This window comes from Xenopus laevis, chromosome 1L, assembly GCF_017654675.1.
Source record: "Xenopus laevis strain J_2021 chromosome 1L, Xenopus_laevis_v10.1, whole genome shotgun sequence".
In the NCBI taxonomy this organism is placed as follows: domain Eukaryota; kingdom Metazoa; phylum Chordata; class Amphibia; order Anura; family Pipidae; genus Xenopus; species Xenopus laevis.
Genome location: NC_054371.1, coordinates 121,799,991 through 121,821,282, shown reverse-complemented (window position 1 = coordinate 121,821,282; position 21,292 = coordinate 121,799,991). Strand labels below are relative to the sequence as shown.

The following is a 21,292-nucleotide window of genomic DNA, read 5'->3' as shown; positions in this document are numbered from 1 at the left end:
TACATCAGTTCACTATGACCATCAACAGATGCAGCCAAATCTCATCCAGCCTGGCCTTGTAATCTGTGAGTTGAATTATTAGACTACAAAGGTAATAGAGTAGTATATATATATATATATATATATATATATATATATATATATATATATATATATATATATATATATATATATATATATATATATATATATATATATATATATATATATATATATATATATATAAGGGTTTTTTAATCAATATGGTTTATTACTTGAATCCTCCAAAATGTTCTTTCATAATAGTGCTGAAGTTTGACAAATTAGCACTTTATAAGATAATTATAAATAATTTCGAAAATAATTAAACATTTTTTATAGTAACCATCAAAATACATGTACATTTTTGATATAGTATTTCTGCATCACCAATTCATTTAACATAGAATTTCACCAAGATATTTCTTTGTACCTTTTTCAGATTGAGGCATACATTTTGGTAAGTTATATGTCTTATTGGATGCATGGTCATGGGTATCTTTCTTCTGCACTATTTTATCACACCATTTTACATTGGTGTTCCAATTTAATTTGGGTTGAGGTCTCTTTCTGTTACATTTCAGATAAATTACAATGTACAGAGATTATACACCATTCAAATCAATCCATTCCCCAGTGGAATAAATAATCTAATGTTCCTATCACATTTATGCATATTATGGTCAATATTATGAGGAGCCAATTGACCTGCCTGTATGTTTTTGGAAGTGTGAGTTGAAACCAGGAAACCCATACGAACACAATGAGAACATACTAATTCCATGAGAACATACAAACACCTTGTAGAAAGTGTCCTGGCTTGAATCAAAGCTATAACCCCAGGGGTGCAAGGCAGAATTTTTAAATAATAGTTATTTTGCCCAGTGCAAGGTCATAACTGATAAACATAGTAGCATACTTACATTGGGTTGAAAAAAGACAAAGTCCATCAAGTTCAACCCCTCCAAATGAAAACCCATCATTCATATTGTGAGATTTCAGGTAACAGGAATCTTGACCACGGCACTTTTGTAGCACAGAATCAGCACACAGAGCCTTAGTTCAGTCCAATTCAGCCTGGGCTGCTTTATTTGAAGCCGTTCACACAGACAGCATAAAGAAAAGGTTTCAGCAGATTGAAATAAAACAAATAAAACGTATCACAGTCCAGCACTTACTGATTCAGCTCAGTTTCCTCAGTGTCTGGTGTGCAAAGCAATGGCTCCAGGCTTGTAGTTTTAAACAGGCAAATCTGTAATGATCTCTCTGTGTCACTCTCAGTTTGAGTTCACAGCAGGCTCCTCAGCCCCTCACACACACACACTGAAATTAGACACCTGATTAATTTATGAGCAGGTAGCTAACACCACACCCAGGTCAGTCTGGAGTGGAATGGAAGGCCCGCCCAGATCCTTCCCTCCATTCCAGCCCTGGATACCCTAAAGAAGAATAACAATGCAGTTTCTTAACTGCCATATCCTTCATCCAGGGCCCTTAACCCCTGAACTAACATGCATTTTCCTTTTACCATATCACAATATACACACCCCTTCATACCCTGACATAAATTATATATACCCACACGCTAACCATATAATTTAGTATCACAATAGCCTCTGATATTAAGTCTGTCCAATAAATCATCTAAGCCACTCTTAAAGGCATAAACAGAATCAGCCATCACAACATCACCCAGCAGTGCATTCCACAACCTCACTGTCCTGACTTTGAAGAACCCCCTACGTTGCTTCAAATTAAAGTTCTTTTGTTCTAGTCTAAAGGGGTGGCCTCTGGTACAGTGATCCTCTTTATGAGTAAAAAGGTCCCCTGCTATTTGTCTATAATGTCCTCTGATATAAGTGTAATCATGTCCCCTCGCAAACACATTTTTTCCATAGAAAACAACCCCAACCTTGACAGTCTACCCTCATAATTTGTCTTCCATCCCTCTAACCAGTTTAGTCGCACCTCTCTGCACTCTCTCCAGCTCATTTATATCCCTCTTAAGGACTAGAGTCAAAAACTGCACTGCATACTCCAGATGAGGCCTCACCAGGGACCTATAAAGAGGCATAATTATGTTTTCATCCCTTGAGTTAATGCCCTTTTTTATGCATGACAGAACTTTATTTGCTTTAGTGGCCACAGAATGACACTGCCCAGAATTAGACAACTTGTTATCTACAAAAACCCCTAGATCCTTCTGTGCTAAGGAAACTTGCATTTTTGTTAATTTTGCCAAAGTGCATAACCATGTGTAACCCATTTTTGGCCACCCCCCCATGTGCCAAAGTGGTACATCACAATATTCACTGACTAACAGGTCCTGAGTCCCCTTTGCTAGGTGAAAGGGTACTGGGAATTCTTCTTCTTTGGCAGAGCCTCCACCAAATGGGATCCTGGAATACACCTGAGGATAGTCCCATTAGGAATAACATGAAACACACACTTTATTATATAAAAAAACACAACTTTATATAAGGAAAGTGTAATTTAAAAGGGAAGTAAACACATTTACATCATATCAAATATAACCCACTCCCATGGGAACCTATGGCAGTCCATTTCAAGTCCCGCAACTCCTTTAGCAGACAAAGAGTCTCGGTCCCTTTTCCCCAAAGAGCACAATAGGTCCCAAGTAGCAATAGCAGCCCAAAATACCTTTCCCTCCGGTTAGGTACTGGCTGTCTCATGGCAGGCATAAACAAAGCCCATATCACAAATGGAATATAGCTGGATTACTCTCTTCTTCTACCCTCCCCTGGCATCACTCACACTGGGGATTCACTCAGACAGGCAGGCTCACCTGGAGCTGGAGCAGGCATCCACAGCGATGAATCCATTCCATAACATATGCAGCTTGTAGTAGCTTCCATAGCTCCCAGCACTGTCTATAGCGCGAGCACAAAAGATGTCCAGCAAACTCCAAACCAGCATGGTTGAGCTTTCCATTAGCCCACAGGGCTATCGAACTCCCTTTTTGCCCCTTACATCTTTGCATGAGTTCTGTCCACCACCTACATGAACGTGAAAGTAGGAATCCTCCAGCAGTAATGGCTGCGAGCACAGAAAAGGGGAACTTATGCCTCAGGGTCCCTACATTTGCATTTATCAACATTGAACCTCATTTTCCAGTTTGCTGCCCAGTTTTCCAGCTTAGACAAATCACTCTGCAACGTGGCAGCATCCTGCCTGGAACCTATAGTTCTGCACAATTTAGTATCATCTGCAAAAATAGAAACAGTACTTTTAATGCCCTCCTCCAGGTCATAAACAAGTTGAAAAGCAAGGGACCTAGTACAGAGCTCTGCGGTACTCCACTAACAACACTGGTCCAATTAGAAAATGTTCCATTTACCACCACTCTTTGTAGTTTATCTTTTAGCCAGTTCTCTATCCAGATACAAATACTATGTTCCAGGCCAACATTCCTTATTTAACCAGTAACCTTCTGTGTGGCACTGTATCAAATGCTTTAACAAAGTCTAGGTAAATCACATCCATACATTCATAAAACATATTGCCAATTTTCTATTATGCTGTATCTTTGATTTAATCAAAGTGCTGTTTTTTTTTTTAGGACCCACGAGGATCAAGGATTATTCAGTGGACAGATCTAAGGCCTATCTGCTGTGGTAATGTCAAATAGTATGCTCTCCAGTGTTTAAAGGAGAAGGAAAGGTTAAAACTAAGTAAGCCATATCAGAAAGGTCCATCTAAATATACCAGTAAACCCCCAAAGTAATGCTGCTCTGAGTCCCCTGTCAAAAGAAACACTGCATTTCTTTCCTTCTATTGTGTACACATGGGCTTCTGTATCTGACTTCCTGCCTTCAGCTTAAACCTCATTGCCCTGGGCAAGAGCATGCTCAGTTTGCTCCTCTTCCACACCCCCTCCCTTCTCTACTGTAATCTGAGCCCAGAGCAAGGAGAGACTCAGGCAGGAAGTGATGTCACACCATGTTAATACTGCAGCTCCTATCCTAAACAAACAGAGAGTTTCTAGAGCTTTTTACTCAGGTATGGTAAAACATTCTACAGAATAAATATAGCATTCTAGCTTGCACTATTGCAGCTAATCTATTGGCAATAAAATGCCTCAGTAGCTTTCCTTCTCCTTTAAGACAACATACACAAATTTATATACTTCTCTAAAGTTTGGTCATTTTTAGCACTGCTAGAACCATTCCTTGATTAGTTTCACTATAACAATAGTCTCTAATTACAAATGAATGTACATTGCACAGATGGTTGTAATGGCCAAATATTAATCATTTCTAGCTTTTTGGTTATCTGTTTGAGAACTTTTATTCTGAAAAAAAACATCTTTGAAAAAATTAAGCACTGTATATGTTTTCTCACAGACAATTTACATTATGACTGATGCGGTAGCAAAGATTCATAGCGGGCGACTAATCTCCGTATGTGCCGGTACCTTAGGGTGATGGCAGATTGGGAGATTTAAAAGCTTCTATTGTTTCCACTGGCTGTGGTATTTATCCCCTCAGTTTTTCTAACCTGTATGGTCTGTTTCTATACCTCGTCCTTGGTATTAGCATTCAGTTGAAGATATAGTTGGTGAAACAGTCCAAGGTAGACGCAGAGCTTTGCTGCAAAAAATCTCTTTATTCACACAACATGTTTCGAGCAAAGTTGACAAAGGGCAACTTTGCTCGAAACATGTTGTGTGAATAAAGAGATTTTTTGCAGCAAAACTCTGCGTCTACCTTGGACTGTTTCACCAAGATTGGGAGATTTGTTGCCCACAGTTAAATCTTTGGTACGGCAGGCAACATATCTCCTACACATGCTTTTCCACCAGCAATATAGAAAATTGTCAGTTGTGAAAACAGACATAGCGATTTAATAGCTGAAGTTGTGCCCCGAGGCAAATCTGGACGATTTCAGAAAACACAATACCACATATGTTTTACCACTGGCCATTTACTTTTTTGCCGGAAGCGAATCATTTTCAGGAGATTTGTAGCACAGATTTACCTGTTGACAAAAAATCTCCCCACCTGCCATCACCCTTGTGCTGAAATCTGTTAAAGGGCAACCTACATCTTTTATTCAGTAATATTATCTGTAGATTTATTCCCTGCTCATATTAAATTATTTGTAAACTACTGTCTTTTTCCCCACCTGCCAGGTGTCGTTAATATGAGTTTTCCACTCTCTGACCAACCAGTCTTTGGGGAGTGGCTGATATTTGCAGAGACTCAAGGGCACGCGTATAACAAATCTTTTTCTGTGCAGAAATATGGTGAGTAAATCTGCCCCTTTAGCTATGAAGCAAATTGGGCCTGTGGGTGTTCTTCTTATATGTAATGTAGCCTAAATATAACATTAATTGTAATACCTGTCCTGAGCTGTTTAACAGTGTAGCATTGAACATATATATTCTTTAAACAGTTATCTGGCAATCTTTCAGCATAAATCAAACATTCTGATTATAGGTTTCTTGTTTTTAAAGTACTTCCAAAGTTTGAGTTGGTGATATCCCCTCCTTCCTATGTTCGAGATATTGGTACATGCGAGAAGGGCAACGTCAAGGCAAGGTACTGTAAGATGCTATACCTGTACAAACAATGTATTGGGGCCCTAAATTGAATTTGCTGTGGGGCCCTGTAACAGCTTCTTTTTCTGCTTTGTGTGTGTGTTGTCACCATCAACCTTGGCGTAATGTTGTAGTTTAACACAATCAAAAAAGGGACAATCTCAGGATTTGTGCAAACTAAAAGTCAATTTATTTTGTGATCATTAGCACATAGACCTTTCTCATGAGAAATGTTGATCATGCCACACTTCATTGACTTTTTTTTCACAAATCCTGTGAGTGCTGTGCCCCTTGTTCATTATATATGTATATCAAACCACTTTTATTTGGAGTTTCTTTTATTACTCTGTGTTTCATAATTCTTCTGTTCTGTCTTGTTTAATGTCTTGGCTCTTAGTCTCACCCTTTACAATTCTTATGTACTTTGTTCTAGATATACATTTGGAAAGCCAGTAAAAGGCTTGTTGACCATTAATATGACTATTACTGGTGTTGGTTATTACAAACATGAAATAGGACTTCAAGTGCTTAAAACTATGGAGGTAAGCTGGAGACCCATTTATTTCTTTTTTTTTAGTTCCATGCTGTTTCCATGCACTAAATAGCAAATTAATTGACATTTCTGAAATATGCTTGCATATGGTTTCATTACTAAATTAAATTGCTGCTTATGTAAAAGAAATGCTCTACTTAATGGTACTGGTATCCCATATTCACAATTTGGTTTAGGATATAGCTGAATCCCAACAAGATTCTATTTTGGCTGACTGCACAGTTTCAGCTGAAGGAAATCGATGTTATAAGACATTAATGCGCTAGACAACTGAAGGCAACTTTTTTTTGTTCACAGATTCTTGCATTTTTATATTTAAAGTAGGATTTGGTTTACTGTTCAGTAGGATACAGTGAATCCAAAAATGTGGTATTCTGCTAAATAATTTTCACTATAAAATATACTTTCTTACAGAAAAGGTTTTAATTTGTCTTAAATCTTCGTTATTTGGGCATATTTTATAATTTCGTTTACATGTTTATTCAGTGGGAGTCATACATTTCACCCAAACATTCACATCAAACTGTGCGCTTAGAAGATAAAGTGAAAAAAACCCAGCAAACATATATTTTCGTCATTTTTTTTATCAATAATACAACATTTATACAGCTGGTTCTGCTAGCAAGCCATTTGAACCATGTATTACAGAATTGACAAACAAGAAGTTTTAGTTTTTCCTTCCCTTGTGTAGTTTATTGTAAATCATACCTTAATTTTCTCTCTTTGCAGATTTATGGCTCTGCAGTGTTTGATATCTGTGCTAAGGACATGATGCCGGTAGACTTTCCAGAACATTTCAGGGGGACAGTAAATATTTGGGCCACTGTCATTTCTGTGGATGGCAGTAAGCAGGTTACCTTTGATGACACAACACCAGTCCAAAAACAGCTAATTGATATCAAATATACTAAGGATACCAAGAAACAGTTCAAGCCAGGCTTGCCATATCAAGGAAAGGTAATTCAGACAGAAATGAACAAGAAAAAATTGGTGTCAAGTGAAATAATTTATTAATGATCACTACACTTTACAAAGTATTACTGTATCACAAATGTAGCCACTCATTAAAAGGTTAACGGTCATTTAAAATTTAACAATCGCTTTTACATACAACTCATACTTACAAACAGAGGATGTTACAGTAAAATACTATGGTTTGCTTGGCCTTTATTAGCATTTATTTTTAATAAACCATCCACCCAAACCCCCTCTGGCATGTGTTGTCTACTGCAGAGCACAGAAAGGTAATAATAAATACTGTGTTAAGACAGACATCTGTCTAAGTTGCATTTAATAAGTTAATATAAATGTTTCAGCTTACATACAAATTCAACTTAAGAACAAACCTATAGACCCTATTTCGTATATAACTTGGGGAGTGCTTGTAGTTTTTAAGAGTTCCAACTCTAAAACTCTAAAATAATTGACTGAACCATGAAGGTTTGTATAAGGATGTAAGGATTTAAATAGCTGATAGTGTTCAGCTTTGACTACAATCACCCAATTAAACAGAATGGTGTTTGACTGCTCAAAACATATATGTAGCTTGATAAAGAGCCACTGCTAAATAAAGGCCTAATAGTCAATGTTATAGAGTTGGGTCAAAAGGCCCTAATAGTCAATAGTTGTAGAGTTGTATATTAAAAAATCCAATTAAAACCTCCGCAGACTCTTCACCAACCTACACATTACCCATGTAGAAACAGAAACCAGAGTGGTGCACTCACTAGACTCCGATAAGGCCTTTAAATCGGTAGAGTGGAACTACCTGTGGGAGGTCCTGACCCGCTTTGGTCTTGGCCCTAGGTGCCTAAACTGGATTAAACTGCTCTACGGGAACTTCACGGCCCGAGTCAGAGTCAACAGCCTCATGTCCCCCCCCTTCCCACTGACTAGAGGAACGAGGCAAGGCTGCCCCCTATCCCTAGTACTATTCGCTCTAGCAATTGAGCCACTAGCCATTCTGATCAGACAATCCCCTCAAATTAAAGGCTTAACCTACCGTACTATACAAGAAAAGATCTCTCTCTTTGCAGATGTCCTTTATATATTTGGCCGATCCCAATGATTCCCTCGCTGCCCTACTCAATCTGGTCAACCAATTCAGTTATTTCTTTGGCCTATGAATCAATTGGTCAAAATCTGTTTTGTTCCCTATAGATCCTAACCAACCCCAGCACTTATCACCTGAGACCCCTTTGGAGTGGGCCAATAAATTCAAATCAAATTCAAAAAATATATTCCAAGGCATTCTATAAAAGTTAAAAAATCAGTCTTTATTTAACATCAAATATTAAAAATTAGGCATACTTTTTAATATTTGATGTTAAATAAAGACTGATTTTTTAACTTTTATAGAATGCCTTGGAATATATTTTTTATATTTGATACATGTGCCCTTTGAGCTGGGGGCTATATTCCAGCACTTTGGCCCTTTGGACAGGCCTTACAGACTGCAGCAGTTGGTCAGTATTGTAATTTTTTGGAGCAAACAATTCAAATACCTAGGAATAAAGATCCATTCTGACGTCACAAAATATACAGCACTAAACCTAAATCCAATCCTCAACACCCTATCCCGATGGACCAAACTACCACTATCTCTCTGGGGCAGGGTAAACATCATTAAAATGGTTTACCTCCCCAAACTCTACTAACTTCACAATGCACCTATCTATATCCCCAAATTCTATTTTAAAAAGTTAAACCAAATCCTGATTCCCTTTTTGTAGAACAACAAAACACCCAGAATAGCCTGGACCAAACTATGTGCACCATGTGAAGAGGGAGGACTTGCCTTCCCCAACTTCTATTTATTATTATTTAGCATCATAAATCTATTATCTTCACTGGTGCTTCAAATCAGATCCATACAACCCCAATTCACAACTGCAAGCACTTCTAGTATCCTCTTGGGAAGGACTGCACAATTTCCCATACCACCATCCTAAGGATTCAAGCCCTCTACCAACTACCTTAACTAATCTCCAAAAAAACCTGGTTACTAGCTGTCAAAATTTTAGGATACACCCCTCCTTTGCTATCCCTCACCTCCCTCTATGGGGAACTCTATACTTGCCTCATTTCAGACACCTACTAGACTTTACCTTTTGGCCTGACTGGAATATTAAATGCTTGGGGGATCTTCTAGAGAAGCCCACCTTTCCTACATATTCCACACTTCAGCAAAAGTGCCAACCAGCTGAAATTCCACTTTTCAGATACCTCCAGCTTAGACTTACCTTTTACTCCCAATTCACTACCCTTACCCCCCGACAGACCCACCTAGCTATAGAAGAAACTCTTCATGACCCCAACACCTCAAAGTTGACATCCCGTATATATCAACACCTCCTTCTGTCTGGCCCTAAACCCTTTCAAACTGCACAAGAGTGGTGGTGGACCGACAAAATTGCAGGCCTTGAACAAGACGACTGCGAAGAAGCAGTAGAGAACGCCTACAACTGTCTTATTTCACTCAAAGACAAACTAATACAATATAAGATCATACACCACCTAAATATAACCCCCATACGACTTCGACAAATGGGTCGAATACCTGAAGACCCTTTCCTAGATGCCAACAACCGGCAGCTGACTTTTTCCACATGGTGTGGGACTGACAGCATATCCTGTACTTTTTGACCCAAGTTATAAACTATCTGGCAGACAATCTGGTCTTCCTGAGGGTAATAACACCAGATAAGAGAGATAGAAGAGATAATCCCAGCTAAATACCCCAGGCTTCGATACTGCATCCTACTTTTCTATGCAAAAAAAACTGTAGCAATGCACTGGATGGGTAACTCCTCACCCTCCCTCAGAGCTGTGATACAATTGGTCAACAATGCAGCACCGCTCTTTAAGCTCACCTACAAAATTAGAGGATCATCAACTAAATTCAACATGTTCTGGGGCCCGTGGTGTGATGTTAACTTGATTTCTACACCCTTTGACGCATCCTGAATTAGGGAAACCTTTGTGCATATTCAAAACAGGAAGTTAACCCACTCCTAAATGCATCACAAGCCAGACTGGGCCTTAAACTTTAACTTACAAAATTACTCTTTGGTGTGTCCAACAAACCCCCCCCCCCATGATCTTTGTTTATACTATGCTTGGTATCGACTTTTACCTAATACCTGACTATAGGAACTTGTATGGGTTAGTCTGCTTAATTGTTTGTTTTGGGTGTACAAAATAAAATAAAACTCACCTTTAAAACCATTAAAATCTTGATTATTTTTTGCAAATGAACATACTGTATATTAATAGGTGTACCTAATATCTACATTATTATTAGAGGCACCAGTAATCTTGTAGGCTGATGGTCCTGTTATGTTTGACATAAGCTTCTTCATCATTAGGTTGAGGTGACGTACCCAGATGGAAGCCCTGCTGATGGTGTAACAGTGCAGATAAAAGCTGAGCTGACCCCGAAGGATAATGTTTACACCAGTGAACTTGTATCACAGAATGGTCTAGTGGAGTTCCAGATTCCGTCGATCCCAACTGGAGCTCAATATGTCTGGCTGGAGGTATGCCTCAGTAAAAAAAAAAAAAAAAAAAAATATATATATATATATATATATATATATATATATATATATATATATATATATATATATATATATATATATATATTCTACACAGCATGGGTGTGTGTGGCACACATTATACAACCTTCAGTTTCATCAATTTGCATATGAAATATCATATAGCATGTAAAATGTTTTAGTGGATATAAACAAAGTCAGAAAGCTGTAAACTGTTAATTCATAAGGTACTGTCCATGGTTTTGATTGCACTCAATCCTATGATCATATACACCAAGCCACCTAAAATATATAATCAACCTCCTACCGCACCACCCCAATCGCAATTGATGTTGCATGAATGTCAACTTATGTTAATTAAATAGTTTATAGATAACTGACATTTTGGGTGGTTCCCCACTATGAGAGAGGCTTGGGAGCCAACCAAAACAACTTCCTCCTACATGTGTGTGACTTGTATCTAAAAGTAATTTGCATTCATTCTTCTCTCTTTAAGACAAAGGTAATGGCCATTGATGGAAAACCTGCAGGAGAACAGTATTTGCCAAATTACTTGTCAATCAGCAGCTGGTACTCTCCAAGCAAGTGTCATCTTCTTATACAACCACCTGAGAAGCCACTCTTGGTAAGTAAACTGGCTTATATTAAATGAAGTTAGGTAGGTGACAATTCTAGCCTCTTTAGCTAAATGTCATATGCAGGCTTTATCAAGACATATAGGTGATAACTGTAGCTTGTCTGTCTGGTAAAATTAAATCTTGCTTCAGAGGAAAAGGTTATATTTTTTAATATTGTTGAAAACCTATAGTTTATACTTTTTTAGTATCTAAAAGTACAATCCCTTTAAAGAGCATAGGTGATTTCAACAGCATTGTTACATTTTCCCTCTAATTGAAAGCCAATGTCTAGTTCAAATGTAGTTCTGTATTTGTACACTCTCTTTATTTTTAGGTAGGGGAAGAGGCCAGAATTGCCCTTAAGTCTACATGTCCGTGTAATTTTACACTCCACTATGAGTTGGTCTCTCGTGGGAATATTGTATTTTCTGGGCAGCAGCCAGGAGATGTGACTCTAAAGAGGAGTAAAAGGGATGCATCTGTGACATTTGACAAAGATACCCAGGAAACGGTAACACACACAGGTAAACTCATCTTACCTGGTTTTTTTACACTGAATTCCATAGTGTTAGAGAAATTTAGGGTAGGCAGCAAACTTCATTTTTTATAGATTAGTCACAAAATAACTTAGCATACTGTTTTTTTTAAAAGTTTGTTATCTAATCAAGTGAGACATTTTCTGTGATATTATACTGTGTGTGTGTGTGTGTGTGTATATATATACATTTTTTTAAATGTATTTATTTATTTTTTTATAAAATATATTCAATTATATTATATTAAACATCATGAAGTACTGATGAACTGTTTGGAGGAAGAAGTATGTTAAAAAGCTTCTTGATTTAATAATCACTAGCCAATAGAGCACTGCAGAAAAATGTTATTAGTTGTAAGCATTTAATACTGACACTGTCAAAATACAGTATGCAGCATGTAATAGATGTTAATGATATGTTGGGACTATGTAAAATGTTTGTTCTCTCTAAATAGAATTGCGATGTGTATGGCACATATTCATGCACAGGGCAACAATCTGCTTTTTGTGTTAGTGTGCTACACATATTTATTGTCTAGGTTCTTCTTTGAAATGTTACGTTGACAGTACAGTGTAAGTTTTTGCAGATTACTTCCTATTATAGTAAATAGTAATGGCCATGGGTTTACAACTGCTTATAAATGTCCTGGAAACCATCTATGTGGAAACCATCTATGTTTACAAGAGTTGTGAACATGTGCAATAAACATTGGAATCTGGAATGTTTGGAACCTTGGGTTTTTTGGATTAGGCTTATTTCATAGTGTTTCACGTGTTCTAACGTTACTAAAACATTAGCCAGGCTTTGTATTTTATGACATACTGTATGAGGGATGCTTTTTATTTTATCATATTCCCAGCTTCCACACAGCTTCCCAATGAAGATTCTACAGTGTGGTTGACCTTCGTGCATTTCACTGTCACTCATAATATGGCCCCTCTAAGCCGCATTCTGGTTTACTATGTTCGGGAGAATGGAGAGGGAGTAACTGACAGTGCACAGATACCTATTAAACCTGTCTTTGAAAATCAGGTATTTTACTACTGCTTTTTTTTTATTTTTCCATGTTGTATCTCTTATGAACACCATCCCCATGTAAGCTAACAACCAAAATACACATAGTATATACAGAATATAACCCTTTTCTGCATTATTCCTTTTTTGTTTCTCTGCATTACTCCATTTTAACATTTTATTTGTTTTTTCTATTGCTAAATAAAAAAAAAAATCAGTAAATATATGTATATGAACACCACTTTTTTATCTTATACCCAGATGCACTGTAAAGTATCATACAGCATACAAATACAAAAAAAATATATATATATATATATATATATATATATATATATATATATATATATATATATATATATATATATATATATATATATTTATGTTGTTCAAAATACACATTCTTCTCTTTAAGGCAGTTTACTTACACACAGGGGTAACCATTTCAGGATACACAACACAAATCATAAAAATAAATCCTGTCCACTGGGCACTACCTACACACATTTCCCTCACTGAACTGGGCCCCCTGTGGACTACAGGTTTGGGATACATTATCCGGAAACCCTTTATCCTGAAAGCACTGAATTATGGAAAGGCCTTCTCCCATAGACTTAATTTTATCCAAATAATTAACAATTATTTTATTTTTCTCTGTAATAATAAAACAGTACCTTGTACTTGATCCACACTAAGATTATGGGCTATAGTTATCAAAGAGTGAAGTGATAGATCACCACAGTCCTCTAAAGTGAAATTCTGCCACTCTCCATTCATTTCTATGGGATTTTTTCAATGTGTGAAAGTGATAAATACGCCTTTCGAAATCCCATAGAAATGAATGGAGAGTGGCGGGATTTCACTCTAGAGGACTGTGGTGATCTCTAACTTCACTTTTTGATAAATATACCCCATATTGGATTTATTTAATATTTAAATTGTTTTCTAGTAAAATTAAAGGGTTTTTTAAACTTTAAACTAGTTGGTTTCAGACAGTTCACCAGAAATAAAAAAAAAATTCCAATGACGTTCTATTTTCTATGTGTGACCGTTTTTCTAATATTGAAGTGTAAATTGTAATTTTTCACCTTCTAAAGCAGCTCTGGGGGGTCGCAGAACCTGTAAACTGTTCCAAATTGATAAATTAGTTGATACATTTCTTGTCTTTGTCCCAGCAGAGCAGAGTGTTTAGGCAGCTGTTAGAATTGATACAATAGTTGGTAATACTCCGGAGATGCTGCTGAGAAATGTATCAACTAAATGTAACAGTTTAGAGTCTGCATCTGAATTACTGAGCTGCCAGACTCTAACACCAGAGACATGAACATTCAACTTTAAACTTAGATTTTGGCAAAACAGTAAAACATAAATAATGGAAAGTAATTGAATAAATCCTTCCAGAATATTCCAGCTTCCAGTACCAGGCAGCTCAATTCTTTGAAAAGAGAAACCACACAGATAAATTGTGTTCATATGTTAGATTAATGTTAGGAAAAGTGCAACATATTTGGAAACACATATGACTGTAATCATTTTTTATTGAATATTTATTATTTCAAGGTTATATGCATAAATACAACATTTCTGGGCATGCTATAAATGTATTGAAAGCAACAAAAAATGCTTCCTGGTAGTTAGACTGTGGTTGAAAATTAACATAAAGGGGCTGCATGCAGCCACAAGGCTATGGTCACAAACCCATCACAACCAGCATTAATTTCCTAGAGAGATGATGGAAAGTTCTATATGTCTTATATTCTATACCTTACATTCTATCTTAAATGGTCGAAAATCAGTAGCAGATCATTACAATGAACCTGAACATGCCACGAGTAGGGACTTCCTGCCATTTGTTAGTTGCCAAGGCCCATGTTCACTCCTTTTTTTAGGATGATTCATGTATGTTAACACTGGACAATCCCAAAAAGAATTGCCATTCTACACAGTTTAGTATCACGGGGACTCTATGTTTTAGATTCTGTTCTCATGCTTCATCATGTAAAACTCTGCACACACTAAAAAAATCCATGCTATTATAATTTTATTTTAATCAGGTTTCTCTGACCCTCTCTACGAATAACTCTAGACCAGGGGATGCAGTTGATATTAAGGTTAAAGCTGCAAAAGGGAGCTGTGTGTGCGTGTCGACTGTGGATAAGAGTGTTTATCTACTACGCAATGGCTTCCAACTCACACCTGGACAGGTTGGTTTCAGAAATTAATCAAAATAAGGGGAGCTCAGAAGAGCACTCTGGAAGGTTTTTTTTTTTTTTTCATTTTTGAATGAAATTATATAAACTAAATGCTTTGTAAATATTGCTTTCTACTAAATTGCTAAAGCATAGTGTTATTTCTAGTTTAATGCACACACGCCATTTAATTTTCAAGTTATTTTTGTCCTCACTGCAAGCTTGCTCAAAACATTTAAAGAAATGTTATATGTTACATATACTATATATTTACATGAAGTGAGAAGCACTCCTTTATAAGTTGAATGTTGTATGCTTGTAAAAGAAACTGATAAAGAAGTATTGCACTCTCAAGGCTTATGAAGTAAAATGTACGACAATAAGATATTTCCCCCTGAGAAATAGAAATAACCGTAATATAGCACAACCATGCATTTTATATAGAAAAGGTAACAAGCATCTCATACAGTAGAATAACAGGCTCCAAAAGGACCAAAAAATTCAATAACTATGCAAAAATACACCCCAACCAGAAATCGAGTGATTTGCTACCTTAACTGTGCACATCTAAATTGTCATATTTGGAATTTGCAGATATTTCAAGAGCTATCAGAATTTGATGTTTCAGATGTATATGGAACAGGAAAAGATGAAGGTCACTTCTGGTGGCCAGGGATGGGCTCTCAAAGAAGGAGACGTTCTTCTTTGTTTCCATGGCATTGGGACATTACCAAGGATGCAAGATTTGCTTTTACGGTATGAGATTGCAATGGAAAATATTCCTTCTTTATTGTTATTGCAGTTCTAATAATCTAATGTGTGCATATAAAAGATTACTGCACACTCCGATCTTTAATATCATCATTTTATCAAGGATTTGAACTTGCATCTAAGATTTAGGGGTTTAATTTAAGTTAATTTAGGGGTTAGTTCCATATTTTGATCATTGCTCTGCTAAATTTGCTTTCCACATCAAGGTACTACTTATAGTCATGAGAGACTATATGGTCACAGCAAATGCAGTGGGTACAAGAAACTTCCAGACACTAATTTAGGACATATTATGACATATTATAATCATGACTAAACACAATCACAACTTTTCATGTAATCATGTTTTTTTTAGTTGTCTTGTGACGACAAATACACACACTCACATTTTTTCTGCTGCAAAAACTCAAGCTTAAAAAAGACACCTTGTTTTAGGTTGCGAGATTTACATTATATGTTTTTTAACACCCACCATTCAATATTTCATGAGAAGTGCTTTTTTTCTCAAGTCCTAGAATTGTGACAAAATGCAGTCTTGAGTTCTAATACCGGTAACTACAAATGTTCTAATAGAATTTTTCTGTGAAATAGAAAATATTCTTGCACTTGAGATCTTTCTCCACCACTGCTTCTATTGGTAATTTATATCTGGTTGGTTGGATCAACTTTTCTGAACTGTTGCACCCAGCGGCATAACGTCATAGCTCCTGCACAAAAAAAATCTGGAGGGCCTAGCATACACAGTTACCCACCCACCCCTCGACCTGCCTGCTGTGGATAGTTTACAGCAAGCGTGCACATTTTGAGAGAGCCCTCCCACAGGTGCAGTATCTGCTTCCTTTTATGCCAGTTACACCAATGGTTGCACCTGTATTTTCACCAGGGTTTGCACAGCAGCAAATTCCCTAATGTTAGGAACCATAGCTGCCAACAGCTGAAAATTATTTTCAGGAACACTTTGTTGCTGGACCATTTTGTAAAATGTAATCATAATTTCTTTCTTCAAGTGAATAGGTTTTAAGTGGTTGGTGAGTGAAGGTTATATTTGATCATTAGGCCAGAAATTTTAGATCATGTGTTCAGAGCTGCCAGCAGTGTTTTGACCCACACTGTTCAGAGAAAGCTGCTGAAGAGGGTACGAATATCATTCTGTTGTTTGTAAATAGACACTTTGGGAAGGCAATGCAGAACTGCACAATTTAAATTATTCTGTGGTGGCCAGTAACATATTACAGGATTTACGCAACAGCTAATTTTCCCTGTAAATGTATTTACAAAAAGGAACATGTTCTAATCATATTAAAGTTCTGGGGATTTGTACACTACAAAAACAGGTGGCAAAAAACAGTTGGCAATGAAATAACTTTTATTTTAAAAAAAATTTCCCCAGGAGACAGGGCTTATTGTAATGACAGATATTGTGAGTCTTAATCATCGCCAAAGTGGGGGAATGTACACAGACGAGGCAGTGCCAGCGTTTCAGCCCCACACAGGAACACTGGTGGGATCATCCTACACCAGGATGGCTACTCGGTGAGTAAGATGCAGAACTGTAAAAATCCTTGTTAGATTTAATATTCCCATATTAATGCTAATTTACAATGTGTGTGTGGAAAGTGCAAAAAAGAAATGCAAATGTTGTATTTCTGATAGACAACTTAAAACACAACTTAAAATGGCAAGTCTTTTGTAGCAACGTGGCTGTACTTCAGATCAGCCTTATCACAAACATACTAACATAGGTGAGCTTGAAAAAAGCTACACTTAGGGATTTTTAAAATCGTATTTATCAATTGGTGATAACATTTCTCCATTTGATAAAAACGATTCAAAAATCCAATAGGAATGAATAGAAAGTGTATGCAGGGCCGGATTCCATAGTGCGGCGCCCTGACTTCGGTAGTCCCAGCCGTTCGCTCACGCACGCCCCAGCCGCGTGGTCACAGCGCAGAATTATTATTGCGTGCAGCCCCTCCTCTGCCCGTGCGCTGTGAAGCACAGGAGCACTGGGGAGCTTTGAGTCCCCAGTGCTCCTTATGATGCGGCTGGGCTGCATGCCGCCCCCAACATGTTGTCGCCCTAGGCCCGGGCTTTTGTGGCCTCGCCACAAATTCAGGCATGAGTGTATAGGTTTTCCGTGTTGGTTTTTTTTGCCCCTCATAGTATTTATAGGCCCTAAAAGAAGTGTCAGTCCCCTCTGGCTTCAACATTCGTCTTTAAGGGAATATATTGAGAACAGTAATAATTTAAGATAATTTTAAAAGACACTCATTTCTGTTCTGTGCTTTTTGCTGAAAACCTCTGATCACAATGTATATTAAAGGACCTGTAAAGCCTACATTTTCCTACCATATATATAAGTTGGGCACATCTCCTCCACCCAAATGGCGTTATTTGTACTACATACATCCCCTCCATTTGCCAGCATCATTAAATTTCCCTAAAACAAATAGAAGCTTTCACCCGGTGGCCATTTTCCCTCTGACACATCATCAGTGCATTTATATCTGCAAACAGCACAAATGCGATGTAAAGCTCATGCAATTTTTGGTTTTACTATATAGCAGCACAATTGTCGCATGTGCATGAGTGGCTGGTACCTAATCCAGAAGATCCCAATATGTTATTTCACTCCCTTATCCTGGGTTCGATCGAATCCCTATGCCACTGCCCTAAAAGAAAGTTAAAGGACTCTTACTACTCTACCTCCTGTACTGAGGGCCCCCTATGATGCCTGGCAGACTGCACGGAGGTTACAGCACTTGTCAAATCCCTTGCTTACTCCATACACCCCTCTGTGGGGCAATTCCCATCTTCCCCACCTTCGACATCTGCCTGATTTTATATATTGGCCCATTCGTAACATTAAAACCCTTGGAGACCTGTTGCAAAATGGGTCATTTCCAACTTTTCAGCAACTACAAGATTTTGTGGCTCCTATGAGTTTGAATGTGTTCCGGTTTATGCAACTGCAACATGCTTGTAGAGCCCAGTTTGGTCCGGGTCCAATTACTTATCATACTTTTCGGTTTGAAGATATTCTTAGGGTAGAAAGTACGAGACAGCTAGTTACTAACTTGTACAAAGCTTTGCAAGACCTTGGACCTTCTCCATTTGACTCTGCCCGCCGTAAATGGCAATCAATACTACCTGTGATAAGTGATGATATATGGGAGGAAGCCACTGCTTCTAGCTATAGCTTTCTTATTTCTACTAGAGATAGATTAATTAATTTTAAAGTTCTTCACCTTTATTATTTTACACCCCTCAGATTGCATGATATATTCCCAGATAAATCTCCAGCCTGTCCCAGGTGCCAAGACCAGTCCGCAGATTTTTTACATATTTTGTGGTCCTGCCCCAAGATTGTTCGATTTTGGCGTGCAGTGGTTAAATGTTTGAGCGATAACCTGGAGTTGCCTCAAGTCCTCTCTCCTGAAGCCTGTCTTTTGGGAGTCGTGGATGATATGGTTCCACAAACCCATGTTAGAATTTTGTATCGTACTTTGCTATTCTATGCTATAAAAGCCATCATGCTTCAGCCTGCACCTCCCTCAGTTCAGTATTGGATTGCTTTGGTCAACCGCACCTTACCACTTATCAAACTCACTTATGAAGCGCGTGGCTCCTCAACTAAATTTGAGAAAATCTGGGAGAGATGGCTTGAGGTATATCCTAACCCCAATGTTCAGTGATTGCTTTGATTCAAACCTGTCCTTGATGACTGTACTGTCTTATTTGTATACCTGCTTGCATATACTATGTGGACTTTATATTTTTGATCACACGTGTCTACTTGATATGTACTGATATGTCAATTTGCCTTTTGTTGAATAAAAGAAACCTTTAAAAAAAAAAAAGGAAGCTCATGCAATTAAAGAATGCAGGCTTACACAGGCAGAATTTAATATGATGACAAGTCCTGCTTGCATTGAGCACCGTAATGGTTACTCTGAGCTCAGGAGAGAGGGTTTGGATTTAAAAATAGGAGCAGAGTTTATATGGGAACCAGCAATACTATCTCTTTATAGCTGTTAGACTGGAGGTGTGTTTCTTAATCTGAGTTGAGAAGAACTGAGCATGCTCATGATCCAACAGCCAAAGGAAATTCCCAGGGTAGGGGACTGAGTGGGTTAGAGGAGCAGAAGGAATCCTAAGGGATTAAGGGAATGTTGCAGCCTTACTATTAACCTTTGAAGAGGCTCTTCGGTGATTACATTTTATGTCCTTTAAAGTAATGTTTTTAGGGTGTTAAAGTTAGCTTTTCTAAAAAATTTTAACCAAATGTATTTTTATTTTTTGCAACAACCATTAAATGAGAAAATATTAGGGTTACAGTTACCCTGTGATTCCTTCAATTGCAGAAGTTAAGTGCCAGCTAGTGCAAGGTGTGGCAGAACCAAATACTTGCTGTACTGGTAGATGGCATTTTGAGGAGACCTGAATAGCTTCATTATGTCTATAGAAAGAAAAACTGAGTTTGGTCCACAAGGAATATCCACTAGAGTACTGACAGACAAAGTTCTACTCCCTTTTTAAAAAGTCATACAAAACATGCATGTTCAGTCATTTCCATTACTCTTGTTCTTTAAATAAATATATTTTGCAGAACGGAGAAGAGGAAGAGAACATTCTTTCCAGAAACCTGGGTCTGGCACTGCTTCAATGTAAGGTAATAAGATTTCACAACAAAATGAAACCATTTAAAAAAAAATTCAATATGCGTACTATTTAAACTTCTAGTATCATTTATGGTTCTGATGTATTGTTCCCATGTTTGACTATTATTATATTTTCATATAAACAGACTGTGTCAGACAGAAAACAATGAATGCAAGTGATGAGTGGTTGAAATAAAATTTGTGCATGAACTTGTTTTGCAAGACCCTCTTGCAGTTTTACAGTACTTCTACGCTGCAAAGGGTATTTGATTTATGTAATGTGTAAGAGGAGAAGTGAATAAAATAAGATTGATAATATTGTTGAATCAAACCTTTCTATAATCCTATCAATTGTGGTATGTTAAGAATGTATCCTGCCTACCAGAACCTGTATAGGGTCGTTAGATGAACCATACCTTCACCAATTTCAGCAGTTGCACTTGTGATCTTATTGCACAAAGCCACAGGCAAATCAGTGCTGTTTGGCAATTTTGTGTGTAGTACAATATTTACCATGTGTGACCTGTTTCAGAAAACAACATTGTAAATGTAAATCTTCAAGTGTAAGTGAGCTGATGGTTTTGGTTCTAATTTCTTAAAGGGAATGTTGTGTATGATTGGACACAGTTTTTGCAACCTGACTTCATAGTACAACTCTGAAGCAATTCCAGGATACAGTTGTAAATTAAGTAATTAAGGATGTAAGATGAAGGGTTCTAGGCATGAAACATATTCAGTTACACCTATGGTGCCACTTTCTGTACATTTGTAATGAATATACTATGCTGCATTGGTTGTGATTGACATAGGGAGCTGT

General features: G+C 37.4%; 1 protein-coding gene across 1 annotated transcript in view; it reads left to right on the top strand.

The window, feature by feature from the left end:
- Positions 1 to 21,292, top strand: part of LOC108713409 (C3 and PZP-like alpha-2-macroglobulin domain-containing protein 8) — a 74,602-nt gene that overhangs the window by 14,399 nt on the left and 38,911 nt on the right. The window contains exons 6-19 of the mRNA XM_018256783.2: positions 461 to 478; positions 3,599 to 3,653; positions 5,171 to 5,284; positions 5,495 to 5,579; positions 6,012 to 6,120; positions 6,861 to 7,088; positions 10,499 to 10,669; positions 11,184 to 11,312; positions 11,639 to 11,828; positions 12,700 to 12,872; positions 14,909 to 15,058; positions 15,638 to 15,799; positions 17,205 to 17,347; positions 20,424 to 20,486. Coding sequence (XP_018112272.1) covers positions 461 to 478; positions 3,599 to 3,653; positions 5,171 to 5,284; positions 5,495 to 5,579; positions 6,012 to 6,120; positions 6,861 to 7,088; positions 10,499 to 10,669; positions 11,184 to 11,312; positions 11,639 to 11,828; positions 12,700 to 12,872; positions 14,909 to 15,058; positions 15,638 to 15,799; positions 17,205 to 17,347; positions 20,424 to 20,486 — 1,790 coding nt within the window. The remainder of the gene's footprint in view (positions 1 to 460; positions 479 to 3,598; positions 3,654 to 5,170; positions 5,285 to 5,494; positions 5,580 to 6,011; positions 6,121 to 6,860; positions 7,089 to 10,498; positions 10,670 to 11,183; positions 11,313 to 11,638; positions 11,829 to 12,699; positions 12,873 to 14,908; positions 15,059 to 15,637; positions 15,800 to 17,204; positions 17,348 to 20,423; positions 20,487 to 21,292) is intronic.